This window comes from Suillus subaureus (assembly GCF_016647635.1).
Source record: "Suillus subaureus strain MN1 chromosome Unknown BJ212scaffold_13, whole genome shotgun sequence".
Classification (NCBI taxonomy): domain Eukaryota; kingdom Fungi; phylum Basidiomycota; class Agaricomycetes; order Boletales; family Suillaceae; genus Suillus; species Suillus subaureus.
The window spans coordinates 267,505-284,272 of NW_024538569.1; the positions used below are offsets into that span (position 1 = coordinate 267,505).

The 16,768-nt window shown below is 43.7% G+C and overlaps 4 protein-coding genes across 4 annotated transcripts; 2 read left to right on the forward strand and 2 right to left on the reverse strand.

The window, feature by feature from the left end:
- Positions 1 to 255: 255 nt before the first annotated feature.
- BJ212DRAFT_1270310 (uncharacterized protein) lies at positions 256 to 657 on the reverse strand (the record flags this gene model as incomplete). The annotated part of the gene is made up of 1 exon (XM_041330882.1): positions 256 to 657. A coding segment is annotated over one exon (402 nt), but the record flags the coding sequence as incomplete, so codon positions are not given.
- Positions 658 to 3,211: 2,554 nt separating this feature from the next.
- Positions 3,212 to 3,382, reverse strand: BJ212DRAFT_1270277 (uncharacterized protein; the record flags this gene model as incomplete). The annotated part of the gene is made up of 1 exon (XM_041330875.1): positions 3,212 to 3,382. The coding sequence occupies one exon, from the start codon at positions 3,380 to 3,382 to the stop codon at positions 3,212 to 3,214; it is 171 nt and encodes a 56-aa protein (XP_041193784.1).
- Positions 3,383 to 11,877: 8,495 nt separating this feature from the next.
- Positions 11,878 to 13,309, forward strand: BJ212DRAFT_1299094 (uncharacterized protein; the record flags this gene model as incomplete). Its single annotated transcript, XM_041332793.1, has 5 exons — positions 11,878 to 12,289; positions 12,453 to 12,667; positions 12,879 to 12,989; positions 13,057 to 13,060; positions 13,083 to 13,309. The coding sequence occupies 5 exons, from the start codon at positions 11,878 to 11,880 to the stop codon at positions 13,307 to 13,309; spliced, it is 969 nt and encodes a 322-aa protein (XP_041193785.1).
- Positions 13,310 to 14,839: 1,530 nt separating this feature from the next.
- On the forward strand, positions 14,840 to 16,070 carry BJ212DRAFT_1480118 (uncharacterized protein; the record flags this gene model as incomplete). The annotated part of the gene is made up of 5 exons (XM_041340012.1): positions 14,840 to 14,866; positions 14,914 to 15,335; positions 15,383 to 15,473; positions 15,529 to 15,706; positions 15,775 to 16,070. 5 exons carry the CDS (start codon positions 14,840 to 14,842, stop codon positions 16,068 to 16,070), a joined length of 1,014 nt encoding a protein of 337 aa, XP_041193786.1.
- Between the last annotated feature and the right edge of the window lie 698 nt (positions 16,071 to 16,768).

Genomic DNA, 16,768 nt, shown 5'->3' on the forward strand with positions numbered 1-16,768 from the left:
ATACTTTATGTATGCAGATGCAGTGTGAAAATTAATGCCTTGTTCAGATTTACCTATTACATCCTGGGGGATGGCAAGGCATTGTACCCACTCAAACCCCTGATTCTCGGATCCAGTTATCAGGAAGGTTATCTTCATTTTTTAAAAGGCCACTCCAGGTCTTTAGGACCATGTCTATTTTGTAGCTTTCTTTCTGTATCTCATTGAGTTGGTGAGTAGCCTGTCAAACTTTAGTCTCATGTTAATGGTATAGATTCATCTATTGAGGATTTTGGTCTCAGAATGAAATTTTTCCTTAACTCTGCTGATTTTAATCACTCTTTCACATCTAAGCTTCCAAAGGTGTGCAGATTCCAAAATTAAGATTTTGAACAGTCTGGACACTCCCAGTTTCTCTTTCCCTTCTACATCATGGAGCATTCCTAGATTGCATCCCAGGATTGTACTGAACTGTATTTTGGGCCAACTTGACTTGTGTTTGCACCATAGATCACTGGCTGCCTTCCAGGTTATACCTGATGCTGGGGACTTGTCATAGTTGAGGAGAATGTGCTCCATGGATTCTGGTGAGTTGCAAAGGCTGCATAGTCCCCTGGTTTCACAGTGTGGGATTTTATCCCAGAACTTACCTATTTTATAGGCACCATGTAGGCTTTTTCATAGGAATCCACAAACATTTCTCAGAATGTCTCAGCTCTGAATTAAGAGCCAGACCTAGTCAGTCATTGGGGCTACTCCATTAATATTGTATACTGCATACAATGTCATCACCATGTTCATAGTGGTCAGTCTTTGTTATTTCATAGATATCTGCAAGTTTCTTATTGTTTTGTAGAAGAGGTGCTGGGTTCCCATGCATAGTTTTGTACCAGACAGTCTGAGTAGTAAGTCAATTGTTATTGTGATGTTATCATGTACATCTTTCATTATGCCTGACTTTGCAAGGGCAGTGGCTTCTTTAATGTTGGTTGTATCTACTGGTGCATCAATATCTACCAGAGTGGTTAGTGCACATTATGCTCTCAGTTTTGTGACTAATGATATCATTAAGTCTTTGTTAGGATGGTCCAACCAGTCTGTGTCTCCCTGTCTGATGAGGTTTGTCATTAAGTTCTTCCAGAGATTAGGAGATTTAATCATGAGCTGTAAGGGCACAGTTACAGACATGAGGGCTACAGCTGATAGGATGGCTCCTATCTCTCCAGTGCTGAGGGTGGCTAGATATTCTGGGAATTGATGGAGGTATTTTGGTGATCATTAGGGCCAAACCATACTCCACTGAAGGTTCAACAACTCTGCTGGCTTGCAGAGCAGAAAAAAGAAAGAAGGCTCTCACTCTGGGGTGAGAGAAAAGCCTCTAACTCCCTAAGTGTTGATTGAAATGTGCCAAGCAATATGTTCAACCCTTGAGGGAAGCAAGGAAAGCAAAGATCTACAAAGTGACACCAGGTCAACTCTGGTGAAGTGTGATGAAAGTGCATGCAGAAATATGCAGCACATAGGTGCATGAAGTGTAGGAATAAGGCACAAGTTGTGTGTAAATGTGTAAAGACTGGTGAATGTCATCAAGACATAAACTGAGGCTGCTGAATAGTGACTGATGATGGTAGACTGTGCTGAGGACTAGGGTAATGACTGAGGGATGCTAACTCATGATAGATTCTAACTCCAGATGATGACTATGGTGGTAGGTGATTGGTGGTTCTAAGTACTTGCACACTTCCTAGGCAACAGGTAAGCTATGCCTAGGTGCACTCCCAGGGCTCATGTTAAGGTCATACTCAAGAGATAACTGGATCCAAAGGGCTTTGGCCTCAGCTTGTGCACTGTGCCCCTTACCCAAGTATTGCCCCTTATTTCAGGAAGGCAAGACTAACATGTCCGGAAGGGCAGACGAGTAGCGTAGCAGATCCAGATGACTTCCAGATGCAGGATAAGTATCATAGGGCTAATCCGGACGAGTCCAGACTAGAAACTAATGGTAATGGACTGTTGGAGACAGAGGCAGATACCAATAGACTATAGGAATCAATCCCAAGTCTCGGAGGGTGACGAGAGTAGAGATACTCAAGTCTGGAGGACAGGAATGAGTAGAACTAAGATGATATTTGAACTGAGGTACTACAGAGAGTTACAGGAGGTTATATACTATAGGTATCTAACAGAATGATCAATCAGCAGAGTCCGAGGCTATGTACGAAGCATATGGATAGTCTATTGGTAAGTAGAAATGGATCACAAATAATGAAACGGAAATGAAGCATAGGTAACAGATCAGGGAGCAGGACAGATATACAGATAACCAAAATACCAGAGTTAGGGGATTACCAAAAGGAGACGAGCGCTGGTTGTGGATTCAGATGAATTGTGGACCAGACCGGATGAGTGGACAGAATGGATGACAAGATGTTGAAGGGAGATAAGATGTGGATAGGATTGGAGATAAGATGTGGATCAGATCTGAGATCCGGATATGCAGATATGACAGCTCAGAAGTAAATAGGGAGCACTGTATGTATGTAAGTGAGGTAAAGTAAGAGTCCATGATGAAATAAAGTATCGTACAATGCCAGATATGGTCTGATAATGAGAATAAACAAGAAGGGATGCACCAGGGAACTGGTTGGACAATGGATGGAAGTTCCAGGATACTGTGCAACATAGTGCAACTGATTGTGGGAAGAGCATGCAAGGTGCATGCATGGGAATGTGTCACATAGTGCAGGAAAGTGTCACACCTCTAGCATGTTTTGCAGGGCAGTCATAGGGAGTGAGTTGTACACTGTACCAATCGTCAGGAGTTGAAATATGCATGATATATGCCTAGAGGAATCTCATTCTCTACACCATCTCCTGACATATAGATACCATCTCTATCTCCTTTGTGTGTGCCAGTGATGATGATGCTGGTTAATTGTGGGAGTACACTGGGTAGTGTAGGAGACTGATAGGCTGATGAGCTGCAGGAGGAGTCCAGTAGTACAAAGGCCCAGAAACCAGTTTCTAGAGAGTCTGGAGAGAAGAAGATAGGATTGAAGATCTTGTCTTGTTATTTATTGTAATTACCTTCATTCCCAGTGAGCTACTCTGGCACTATGTTGAGAGAATAAGGGGGTGAGCTTGTTTTAGAGTGCCATTTCAGAAGGATACACAGAAGTATGTCTTTTGCTAGTTTTGCACATTTAAAAGGTTTGTTGCAGTTCAGGAGGGTTCAGTCTTGTGAGCAGGGATTACAAGGGCAGTTCTTGTGTTGTCTGTGGAGGAGTGAGTTCTTAGTGGCAATTGTCTCTATTTGACCTACTGAGGTGATGAGGTGTTTTTCCCTCAAGCAATTTGCATACAGGTGATTGTTGAGTTTATTCAATTCATCTAATGGAACCATATTGGTAGTTGTCTTGCGATGTCAGGGTTTTGGAAGCAATTTGCCTCATAGATAAACTAGAGGAGCAGAGAATAAGAATATTATCCTGTTGAGCAAAGGAGATGGGCTTTATGATAATTATGTTAAAGTTCATGATGTTATGTGGGTTTATATATGTAAATAATATTAAAATCAGACCAAATATTGATTATTGCACCACTGGGTCGTTCATGGTAGCTTTGAGCTGGGTTGACAGTTTATTCTCCTTCATAGGTATTAGTGTTTTAGTATTTATGCAGCATAAGCTGGTTGTGCTGTTTTTGAATCTGTTGAACACAGCCTGGGGATTGGATTCCATGGTTTATTGATTTTTTGATGAGGTAATTTCTTGTTGAAGGGTTTTACCCAGCTCAATAATCTTATTGCTAAGTTTCTTGTCTTTCAGAATGAAGAGGGGCATGGACCACCTTCCTGTACCAACAAAGGGCATTGTTTTGCTTAATATTCTAGCTGAGACAAGTTAGTGATTGGTATGTAGGCCTTGGGGGATATATTTCATTTGTGACTAAATGGGAAAAACTCATCCTTAATGTAGATATGGTCTAAATACAGTCTATATGGGATTGGTGACTGCCTTGTTGTGCTGATTGGGCAAAGATGTATTAAAGCAGGTCAGGGTGTTCTGTTCACCAGCCATCTCTAAGTTTAAGGTATATTTTAAGCTCATTGAGCTTTAAGATAGGGCCTTGGGTATCATGTTTTGGGAGGAGATGGTCTAGTGAGTCTTCAACTAGGTTGAAGTCTCTGAGCATAATGTCTCGCTTGGGGAGACCTCAGAGTTTTGAGAAGACATAGTTCCAAAAATATTGGTTATTTTGGGGGTCATTTGGGACATAGATTACAAGAATCTCAAGGGTGTCATCTTTTTGCCATGGAATGATAATATATAGGGCCTGGCCATGTATGAGGTTGTGTACTTTGATTCCTGATGTATTAACCAGGTTTTTATTCATGACTATGGCTACTCCTTTGGTGTTCATTTGGGTTGGGTCTATGAAAGATGTAATGTGGATTCTTAATCCAGGGGTAGAGTTCAGGGTGGATTCATCTTCCTTGGTCAGGTGAGTTTCCTGCAGTGCCAGTATGCCAAGTTTCTGATCCTTCATAATCTGGTTGATGTTAGATCATTTATCGGTACTATTATACCATCTTCCCCTCATGTTTAGGGTTGTGACTTTAATGTTCACATGTGAATTTTTGCCTCTAGGACAACATTTTGTGCTTGTATCATGTGCTTGACCCATGTAAGGGTCATGAGTTTCTGGAAGAGTGATGGGACTCATTTTCATAGACTATGCTGTTGCATTGAGTGGTGTGTTCATTGGAGGTTTGAGAATTAGCAGCTAGAGGGGAAGAAGGTAGATCGTAGATCAGTAACAGTGTTCTGGTGCCTATCTCTATAACCTGCTGTTCCTTCCTCAAGGGGATGGCTGATGGGCAAAGTGCATCCCTCTTTGGATCTGTGGGACCTGTAACTATTGCTATGTATGTAGACTGTGTTAATTGATTGTGATGTTTGTGTTATAGTGTTAGCAATTAAAATATAGCACCATGCCTTAACCATAGCAGTGGACCACATTGGATTATCCCAGGAGGAACTATGTCGTAGGGGAGCCTTTTATTCAATAAGGTGATAAAAAAGGCCCATCCATGATTTCAGCATCTCAGCACATCCCTGGCCTAAAAAGGCCACTGTTTCAAGTTTACAGTCTGGAGCTTTCCTGTTCTAGCAGTAAATTTGAGCTCCTGTAGACTTATCCATGTTGTGTTGTGAACCTGTTCTGGTTTTTGGACAGGCCTCCCTTTATCATTATATATAGAGAGAATCATGACAGGATTTGATTGAAGGATATATCATGTTGTAGGTACATGTGATACAGAGGGGTATAGTATATACAGGAGCTGTTAGGAGCTCAAGACACTATTTTAGCTTATGGAAATCAATGTGTTCAGGAGATTAGTTTGTCTTTCCTCTACCTCTCTTGGTGTGTCCATGGGTATAATCTCTGGTAAACCTTCTGCTCCCACAGCTAGGACTGTCATTGAAGGCTCCCCTGCCATGGCTGGACATGGCATGATTATCTAAGGTAGTATTGGAATTGTCCACATCTTCTGGAATGGATGAGCTGAACTGCCCAGGGATTCTCAGGAAGAGGCATAAGCCTGTAAGATGGTCAAAGGACCTATATTTTATATAGACAAATTGGGCATCTTGACAAGCAGTGCCATATCTGTAGTTTTCAGAGAAGTAGAAGAACATGTGCATTATATTAGTCCAATTGAAGTATTGCTTTAGTGTAAAGGCAGGGGGGGAATTGAAATAGACATTTCAGATAGTTTCCTTGACCATTGTTGAGAGGATAAGGCTCAAGCTTAAAACCCTTACTGATTCTATAGTATGTAGGGCTGCTTCCGCATCTGGGAGGGGGATATTGTCATCAATGAATTGCATAACATCTCAGTTAGAGTGGATGGTGTCTTTGATAATTTCAGCAATCTTTTTATCAGTAGATTCAGAGTCTGGGAAGGAAAAGTTCTCTAGGGTAAATATGTAGGTGGGAAGGGGTTGCTTGAAAGGGATGAAGAAACAAGATATGTCCACAGAGGAGCATACATGGAGGTGGAGAAGCCTCTCAATTGCTTCAGGTGACATCCCCAGGATCAGGAAGTGCCATGGAGGTGGAAGGCATTCAATAAGCTCTATTGCTGCAGTGGGGTGCTAATGATTAAGAATTCAGCATCTGATTCACCAACAATTTTAGTGATCATGTCCTTCGGCTTTGCAACAGTGCCTTGTGCATTACTCTCATACTTGGCCCTGTAAGTTCTCACCCATGCTTTGGCACCTTCTCTTTTAGAATTTGAGAGATGTTGTGCCAGGTAGATTGGCCCAGTTGAGGGATTGGGAAGCCACCTGCTGGGGTGACTGTGATTTTGTAGCCACTTTCTAGGGTCCTCACCCTGTTAACTAGGATGGGCAGTAAGTTAGATTTCCTTCTTGGAGTTATGTTCAGTATACACCTGAGACTTCCATCATCATGGAAGAGTTGGATTGGAGATAGTTCCACTGACTAGAGAGAGTAGGCTGTTGAGCAGGTCACTCTAAGTTGGGCCACTTGTCTGCATTGGTAGTGAAGGTTACATTAGAGGTGATATTCTTGGGTGGAGAGGGGGTGTTGTTTCCATTTGTGTTAGAAGGAGCATCAGGTGTAGGAGATACAGTGTGAGTGTGCTTACTAGCATGGAAGTCTGTATTTATATGGTGCATGAGGGGAGTGACAGTGGTAGTTGACTCAGTCTGAGTGGTTGGTAATGTAGGAGTGTTATTATCAGAGGGCATTGCAAAGAATAGGGTGTTGTTACACTATGTATAGGTGGTTGAGTTTCAAAGGGACATTGGCCTGTATACCAGTAGAGGGCATGTCAGGACCAGGAGGTATGATAAGGGAGTGAGAAACACAAGGTTTACTCTGCATATAGATGTTGTTATTGTTGTCATTAGTAGGAGTGCCAGTGACAGCAAATTCAACATGGTCCATGACTGAGTCACTTGAAATCTTCTAGTTGCAGAATGACATACCATTGATTTTTATCAACCTTTCCCCTTACAAACAACCCAGCTACATAAGGATGAGATTAACATAAGCATAAAACAAAACTTATAGAATTTATGTTGATTCCTTGACAGTAGCACAATTGAGAGGGACTAGATAGCACTCTTGGCAGTTGATGTCTTGAAGGAGCATCTCATCAAATGCATAGGTGATGAACACAACAATCATCAATGTATGACCCTGAGTCAGAGCAGTGCTGGGTATGCTGCTCTGGCATTATCAGGATGGTTTGGTTCAAAAAATGTCCTAGGAACTAAAGCTAGCCATAACTGCTTCTGTAGGCATGTTCTGATATACATCTTGCAACTAATAGGGGTTAAAAGGCCACAACTGGTGTGTGTTGGTGAGGTCTAGGGTGACCTGCCAGTGATGATTGGCTTGAATTTTAGATATTGCTGTGTCACTATCTAGCATGCAACAGATCCATGTTATAGACAAAATTCCTAAATACTAGTATGGGTGGTAAGCATTGATTTGGGACAGATATGACAGTGAGGAAGGAGTACTGGCAAAGTCAAGGCCCCAGACAAGACTGTCTTACTTGAATGTATTGAAACACAGGGACCTTGTATATATTATAACAATCACAAGTGAGCTAATATGCAATACTTAAGCCAGTAGCCTCCAATCGGTCTAGTGTCACTATTTATTGGCATATTGATTTCATACCAAGTGTTTGTAGCACTGATACCAAAATAAACCTGAATAAAATTGAGTAACTTATCAGCATGTAAGTTTGAAGCAATCAAACCTGTAAGCAGCCATAGGCAATATGTGTGGCTTCCACTGTGGTCATGTCATGTAGAGTAGCATTACAGGTGTGTCACACATGTCTTCCCTCCATATTGTCATATGCCATTCCAGACTCTCAACTCTAAATCTGCTTCTCCAGATATCTCCAATGATCTGATCTATCTTTATCTTCCTTCTGGAATCCAAACCCTATATCAGTGCCTAACCCCATTTAGACTTCCCCTGTCTCTGGACTCTGGTTAACTATGTTTTCCTTTGATTACTGATCTGTTACATACATTTCATTTCCAGTATTCATTATTGGTGATCTGTCCTACTTACTAATAGACTTTGCATATGCTTTGTACATAGCCTTTGTATTTGCTGACTGATTCCTATATGAAACCTACAGTATATAAACCTGCTGTAACTCTCAGAAATACTTCAGTTTGAATATCATCTTAGTTCCTGCTCATTCCTGTGTCCTCCAGACTTGAGCCAAGTCTCCTGTCATATTCTGAGTCTGAGGATTGTATCCTAGACTACATCTCTGGCTCTACCTTAGGGTAGTCTATCCTCTGTTATTTTCTAGTCTGGACTTTATCCAGATTAGTCTTATCTGCTTGTCCAAGTAACATCTGGACATCCATCAGATTTATCTCACATTTCAGATCTGGATGTCTGTTGTCCACCCTAGTCAAATCCTAGAAACTCCAGATGACTGTTCTAGCCCCCGGAAATTAAGGGCACATACTCAGGCAAGGGGTACAGTATATGAGCTGAGGCCAAGCCCTTGTGATCTGACCCCCTTGAGCACACAACCTTAACACATATGCACTTGAGGGACTTGTGAAAATGTACCACATAGTCTAATAAACAAAGGAATGTTAATCTAAAACAATATCAAACAAATGCCTACTCACTGTCCTGTATGATTTGGGAAATCATGCAGAACATATATATGACATATCAGCCCATATTTCCATAGTCTGTTAGCTTAGTCCTGTTAAGGTCATACTCAAGGCTAAATGGATCCTAAGGGCTTTGGCCTCAGCTTATGCACTGTGCCCCTTACCCGAGTATTGCCCCTTATTTCAGGAAGACAAGACTAACACATCCAGAGGGTTGGATGAGTAGTGTAGTGGATCTGGATGACTTCCGGATGCAGGATAAGTATTGTAAGGCTAATCCAGATGAGTCTGGACTAGAAACAAATGGTAGTGGACTGTCATAGACAGAGGCAGATACTGATAGACTATAGGAATCAATCCTAAGTCTCAGAGGGTGATGAGAGTAGAGATACTGAGGTCCAGAGGACAGGAATGAGCAGAACTAAGATGATATTTGAACTGAGGTGTTACAGAGATTTACAGGAGGCTATATACTATAGGTATCTAACGGAATGATCAATCAGCAGGATCCAAGGCTATGTATGAAGCATATGGATAGTCTATTGGTAAGTAGGAATGGATCACAAATAATGAAACAGAAATGAAGCATAGGTAATGGATCAGTGAGCAGGACAGATATACAGATAACTGAAGTACCAGAGTCAGGGGATTACCAAAAGGAGATGAGCACTGGTTGTGGATTCGGATGAATTATGGACCAGACCAGATGAGTGGACAGATTGGATGATGAGATGTTTGATGGGGATAAGATGTGGATCAGATCTAAGATCTGGATATGCAGATATGACAAGTCCTCAGACTACACAAAATGTACTTTGAGTATAGACTCAAGTGCAATATTTCACTTTGCATACTCCAATCATGCAAAAATATGGTATTTTAAAGAAAAGTCATATAAAAGCTTAGGTTATTGCCTATCTTCTGCTCATTTATTCCTCCTGGATTAACTCCTTTGCAATCTAGGCAAGGACAATCCAACTAGTCTTTTTATCTTCCTTTCTATAAGTCCTTTAGTATATCAAGGCAGGGGAAGCTCCCAGCAGTATTTGCTGCATATTTTTGTGCATAGTATGCACTAATTTATTATTTTCTATCTAGTTGATCCTAGGACTAGAAAGACCCACTCACAAAATCTCTTCTTTTGTCCAGTCAAGTACAAGACTAAATAAAACTCATTTACATATTCTACATTATCTGTCTTGCCAGATAAAGCTAGACTTCCATTGTAGAACCCCATTTACAACCAGGTAGAATAAAAGCACTAGGCTATATAGCAGGTAACCTCCTACAAATGACACATTATCTACCATGAAAGAAGAAAAGTTGTAGACCATTGAAGGTTCAAAAACTCTGCTGGCTTGCAGAGCAGAAGAAAGAAAGAAGGCTCTCACTCTGGAGTGAGAGAAAAGCCTCTAACTCTCTAAGTGTTGGTTGAAGTGTGCCAGGTGATATGTTTGACCATCAGGGGAAGCAAGGAAAACAAGATCCACAAAGTGACACTGGGTCAACTCTGGTGAAGTGCGATGAGCATGTGTGCGGGAATACAGAGTGTGTAGGAGCACAAAGCATGGGAATAAGGCACAAGGAGTGCGTGAATATATAAAGACTGGTGGATGTCATGAAGGTATAAACTGGGACTGCTATGAAGGAGATTGTGTTACGATGAACTAGGATAGGTGCAACGACAGATACTCGATAAGAGTAATGTCTGCAGTTGAGTCAAGACCTCGCAAATGTGAGGCTTCTTAAGACAAGTTAGAGAGAGTGTCTCCGACTTGAATATTGATATCAGACACTTAGGATTGGGGGTCCTAAGTGAAGGATGTTTCAGGTAAAACCTAGTAGATTAAAGTAAAGATCTGCTAAGTACATGGCTGAGCTTTTATAGATGTAGTGGCTTTAGGGCCAGTATGTATTCGTCATCAAGACAAGTCAGAGATAAGGCATACGTCATCGGAAAGGTGAGTCATCTAGCGATGGCTGCTGCGGTCGTGATGTAATACAGATATGATGAAAGGTTTAGCCTAATGATGGCGCTGTGAGGCACGGTCATGACGTAATACACAAATGAAGTGAAGAAAAGAGATAGGGGTAGACACGATTGTAACATTACCCCCCGTTTAAGGATGAAGTCACCAACTTCAGTTATCTTGATTAGCCCAGTAAATGGGGTTGGCGTCGTAGTTTGAATAGAGCAGATCGTCCTGCTCTTCGGAGATAGATTGTGCCATCTCGGTGCTGTGGGTGATAGCATCCTGCTCGATCTCCCATCGAGCTAGAGTGTCGTAGAAACCGACGTCAGTCCATACCAGTGGAATAACTGCTTCTCCTTTCAACTCTCTACAGAAGACCGACAAATGGCTGGGTGCATACTCTTTGCAGACTCTGCAATAATATGCAGGGCAGTTCTTGTGACAGTGTCCGGCGACGTGGCAATTGCAACATACGATGTTGTCGATCGGCGGTGTTTTCATGACAGTGACGGAGGAGGACTGGTTTGGGGGAGAAGGTGATCTAGATTGCTTAAGCGCTGTTTTAGTTGGGGATGCGGAAGTTGTTCGTTTAGCGGCGAGACGAGAGGATCTTCGTTTAAGCAGGAGTCTGCATGTGGTGCGTGCGATGGGGTTAGGAGGAGGAGTAGTTGGTACGTCAAGTACAGTAATAGGAGGGATATTATCACCCTGATGCTCTTCAGTAGTCGTAGTAGGAGCTGGTGGTAAGACCGGAATAGTGATGTGAGGGGATGGTGGTCATGCAACCAGGTCGAGGGCAATGCGCTCGGTGACGATATGGATAGCTTCTCTAATAGCATCTCTAGTCTCCTCAGGCAGGAGGTGGATCGCAGTATTGCGAATATGTATATGAAGATGGTGGAAAATGGTTTTATGATGCTCATCATCCAGGAGAGCAGCAGTACGATCAATAAGGCTGGCATCTCTAATAATCCTGATAATGAGGCCGCTAGATATTGCCCCTCATTCCCCAAGAAGGCGGTCTATCTCTATAGCGTATTGCTGGGAGGTGATGGCGGATTCAAATAGAGCACTTGTTTCTACCTGGTCAATGACCGAGAAGTAATCAGTGAGGGTAGAGTCGTCGGTGAGAGTTAGGGTGGAGTTGGAAGCTGGTGATGTCTCTACTGGAGATGGAGGACTGGGAGAATACAAGTGGAGATCTTGGTGTTGATGGATGGCAAGAGATGGATAATGAAACCTTGAATCACCTCATTCAATTCCCTGGAGGGAAGCCCATGCTGTTCGCTGAGTTTCAGTCGAAGAGTGGTCTCTGCACATGGGAGGAGGACATGTTGAAGAAGTTTATCAAGGAGAACAACAATATGGAACAATTGTCACTGCTGTGGCATCAGTGTGTTGGGGTCTTGGCAGTTGTGAATAAGATTTGGTTATCCAATGAAACAGAAGGAGACATGCCTGGAATTCTCATCGCTGATGAAGTGGGAATAGGGAAGACAGCACTCATGATGGGGACCATCACATTCATAATTGACACGCACTGGGTGCAGGAAGTTGCTGCAGGAAGAGGCAGACCAGCAGGTGTAACTTCCAACATTAACATTAACCTCATGCACATGCACAATGCATCAATTCTCAGTAAGTATTCATCTCATGCAATTGCTACCCTGAGGGAACTGCAGCACCCATGGGTGTAGGTGTGACATGAGCATGCGGTCCTCATGGGGAGCCATTGCGTCATGCTGTCAATAATTGTTAACCTTGCTATTCTCTGTCACAGAGGAACATCCCTTTTTTTCAGGACAACCTAGCATCCCCAACCTCCCCCACATCATCATTGTGCCAAACTCACTGATCAACCAATGGTATTCTGAGTTGTGCACATTCTTTGCCCCCAAAGCTGTAGAGATCTACTTCTATCTGACAGCTGGGATAGCATTTGATGAGTTCTGGAAGGGGCCATGGGCCATGTCAACCACACCCTTGATTCACCATATCATCCTGGTGACACATTCAGTGAGAACCATCAGCCAGCTAAAGTTTCAGGCCCATATGACACATTTAACAGGTCATGACCATGAGCGGCAAAGTGTTTGATACCTGCAAAGGCACCACAGGTCACAACAGTGGAAAGGCATCTGATGCCACACATTCAATTAATTTGCATGGCCAAGCAGCTATGTGCCTTTAGTCCTGCTGCAGATTTCTTACCTTGTCCATTGATGAGGTCCATGAAATGCGGAACCTCAACTCCAACTTTTATGCCACCCTTGAGATTACCAAGGTGTCCATTGTCAAACTGATATCATCTGGGACTCCACTGTATACCAGCACAAAGGTGTGTCTCTCGTCACTCAATGTCAATCCCAACTCAGAATTATAAAGGACCTTTGTAATCTGGGAAGGCTGGTGCGCATACCATATTTTGTAGGCAAGGATGGCAATGACCATGAGAAGGAACACTGGAAGAAGCTACAAGCTGCTCAACGAGCACTGATGCACAAGGACAGGGAAGAAGCCACAGCACACACCATTCAGTGGATGGCGGCCAAGCAAACTGAGTATCAGGAGCCTGGAGTCAAGATGCAGATATGTAAGGTTACAAGTGCATGGATTGCTGCTATCAAGTGTGGCTACAATGGCCAAGTCATCCAATGAACAGTAGAGTCCAAGACCTTTGATGGACAGAAAATCAATGATACTCTGGCGCCCTATATGATGGTTATAATGCCCATGCATCTTGATAAGACAGAGCTTGAGATCAACATGAGCATCATGAATCAAATTACAGGCTCATGAGTAGACAGCTCATGAGGGGGCTGTGTAGATCTCCTGACATAACTGCCTTGCACAGATCATTGGCTGCTCCAATGGATGATAATGTTAAGAACCATGTTGCTCAAAGGAGAGAGACTGACTCAGAGGGGCTTGGCCTCAGCTCATATGCTGTGCCCCTTACCTGAGTATGTGCCCTTCATTTCATATGAGGTCCAATGATGGTCCAATGAAGTTCGGAGGACTTCCAGAGGAGTGCGGGAAACGTCCGGAGGAGCGTGGGAGAGTTCCAGAGGAATGCAGGAAGTGTTCAGGAGAGTTCCCACTGCAAGGTAATACTTCTACAGGAAACAGGATGGAAGGATAGGAGGTCTGAAGGTCCAGAGGACAGGAGGGCAGGATGACAGAGGACAGAAGGACAGGATGTCCAGAGGTATGAAGGACAGGAGGATAGGATGTCCAAGGGTTAGGAGGACAGAACATCCAAGGGTACAGAGGGCAGAACATCCAAAGGACAGGATGCCCAGAGGTACAAGGGACAGGAGGTCCAGAAGGAATAGGGGCTACATCGGACGAAGTCCAATGTAGAAGCACACAGAGGTAGACTACCCTAAGGTAGAGTCGGAGAGACAGGGATTGGACCTAAGTCTGAAAAGAGGGAAAGTACCAGAAAGGTGGAGCTCCGGCCTAGGGAATCAATCCCTAGGCCTGATGGGTAGGACAGACTTAGGTGGACCAAAGTCCGAGAGAGGATTGGGCAAGTCTAAGTTGAGGGAACAGGATCTAAGATGATAGTCAAACTAAGGAAACTACAGGAGTATCTACAGGGGTTATATACTGGACAATATCTGAGGTGATCAGTAAGCAAAGGAGCAAGGCTATGTACGAGCATGTGGAAACACATTAGTAAGTAAGACGGAACATAAGTAAATGAACTTGGAGATGAAGACTTGTACAAGGATCAATAAGCAAGACAGAACAGGAGGGAACCGAAAGCCGGAAAGGCAGAGATGCCTAAATGGGGATAGGCACAGGATATCGGACAGAGGGTGGGAATAGGTCCGGAGTTACTATCCAGAGGTCCAGGGGTCTGGGGATCCAGAAGACAAGGTGGATACAGGACCAGAATATGAGGAGGTGGATATAGTCCAGAATCCGAGATGAGGTGAAGTCTGGATGTCTTGCTGGATGGAGTGTGCATAGGGTGGATGGGACAGGGGGGTATGGATCAGGCTAGCAGTGGAGATCCAATGGTCCAGAGCTCAGGGGTAAATCTGGAGTGTAGTCAATCCTACTGAGGTGTGGAGCACACAGTGGAAGGGGATCTGGGAATGGGTTGGATATGAAGTGGGGTCCAGACATAGGCTTGGAAGGTGTGGGAATATTATGGAATGTGAGTCCGGATTGTGGGATATGACAGATAACATCAGTTTCAACATGGTACATCTTTGGTCCCCTCAGGGAGCCACAGACTGACACAGCTGCAGAAATTCTACCTGGATGGACGCACAAAGGTCACTTTCCCACGTCACACGTCACCTATATATCCCACCGTGAAGTCATTGGAAGAGTGGGACATGGTCAGGTTGATGAGGGTTGACATGTTGGTCACACTGCTGGCTTGGTATCTGGAATCTGACAGCCAAACCACCTTCAACATTGAGAATGGGAACACCAACACTATGCAAGGTGCAGATTTGCAGATGGCAGTCAACATCAAGGACCCTACTGCTTCAGCACCAGACGCAAATCTGATGGATCAGAGTGATAGATATGTGCCTCAGCAATCCAATAACATGATCATGGGCAAAGTCAATGCGCAGTATGTCAAGATGCTTGACCTCATGACTATGGGCATGCACAAGATCCTCATATACATGGAATTTCCTATGATGGCCCCCCTACTTGTGTCAGTGCTACAGTTGTACAATATTGTGCCACTCATCATGCATGGAGGGCACAGTATCGAGGAGAGGAACAAAACTGTCCAAAAGTTCATGGCACCATTGGCCTCAATCTTACAGCTGCCAGCATTGTCATTCTCTTTGTGCATCTCACTCACATAGCTGATTTGTATGTTTGTGATACTGATGGTAAACCAGGACCAATGCTGGTCACGCATGCTGGTGAATCAGATCATTGGACGTGCATGGCAACTAGGCCAAACATGGGGGGTCCTTGTCTACAACATGGTGGCATTGGGAACTGTCAACATCTTGATGGTTGATCATGGAGAGGGGAAGGGGAATATGCTAGGACAATTCTTACCTGCAAACAAAGGTAAGTTAGGATTAATTGGCATGTATACAATCTTACTTTCAGCAATAGGTGTCATCATGACTATCCAGTGGCTGATGCAGATGACGACGATGAAGTGGAAATTATTGTTACACCCACACCAGCAGCCAAATCCTCAAAGTCACAGAAGAAAGTCACAAAAGGCAGCAAGAAACAAACCTGTCATATCCCACAATCCGGACCCATGTTGCATCATATTCCCACGCCTTCCAAGCCTACATCCAGACCCCACTTCATATCCAACCCATTCCCAGATCCTCTTCCGCTGTGTGCTCCACACCTCAGCAGGATTGACTACGCTCTGGATTTACCCCTGAGCTCCAGACCATCGGATCTCCACTGCTAGCCTGATCCATACCCCCCTGTCCCATCCACCCTATGCACACTCCATCCAGCAAGACATCTGGACTTCACCTCATCTCAGATTCCGGACTATATTCACCTCCTCATATTCTGGTCCTGTATCCACCTTGTCTTCTGGATCCCCAGATCTCCAGACCTCTGGATATTAACTCCGGACCTATTCCCACCCTCTGTCCGATATCCTGTGCCTATCCCCATTTAGGCATCTCTGCCTTTCTGGCTTTTGGTTACCTCTTGTTCCATCTTGCTTATTGATCCTTGTATGAGTCTTCATCTCCAAGTTCATTTAGTTATGTTCCATCTTACTTACTAATGTGTTTCCACATGCTCATACATAGCCCTGCTCCTTTGCTTACTGATCTCCCCAGATATTCTCCAGTATGTATAACCCCTGTAGATACTCCTGTAGTTTCCTTAGTTTAAATATCAACTTAGGCTTGCCTAATCCTCTCTTGGACTTTGGTCCAGCTAAGTCTGGCCTATCCATCAGGCCTAGGGATTTATTCCCTAGGCCAGAGCTCCGCCTTTCTGGCACTTCCCCTCTTTCCACACTTAGGTCCAATCCCTGACCCTCCAACTCTACCTTAGGGTAGTCTACCTCTGTTTGCTTCTACATTGGACTTTGTCTGATGTAACCCCTATTCCTTCCAGACCTCCAGACCTCCTGTCCCTCGTACCTCT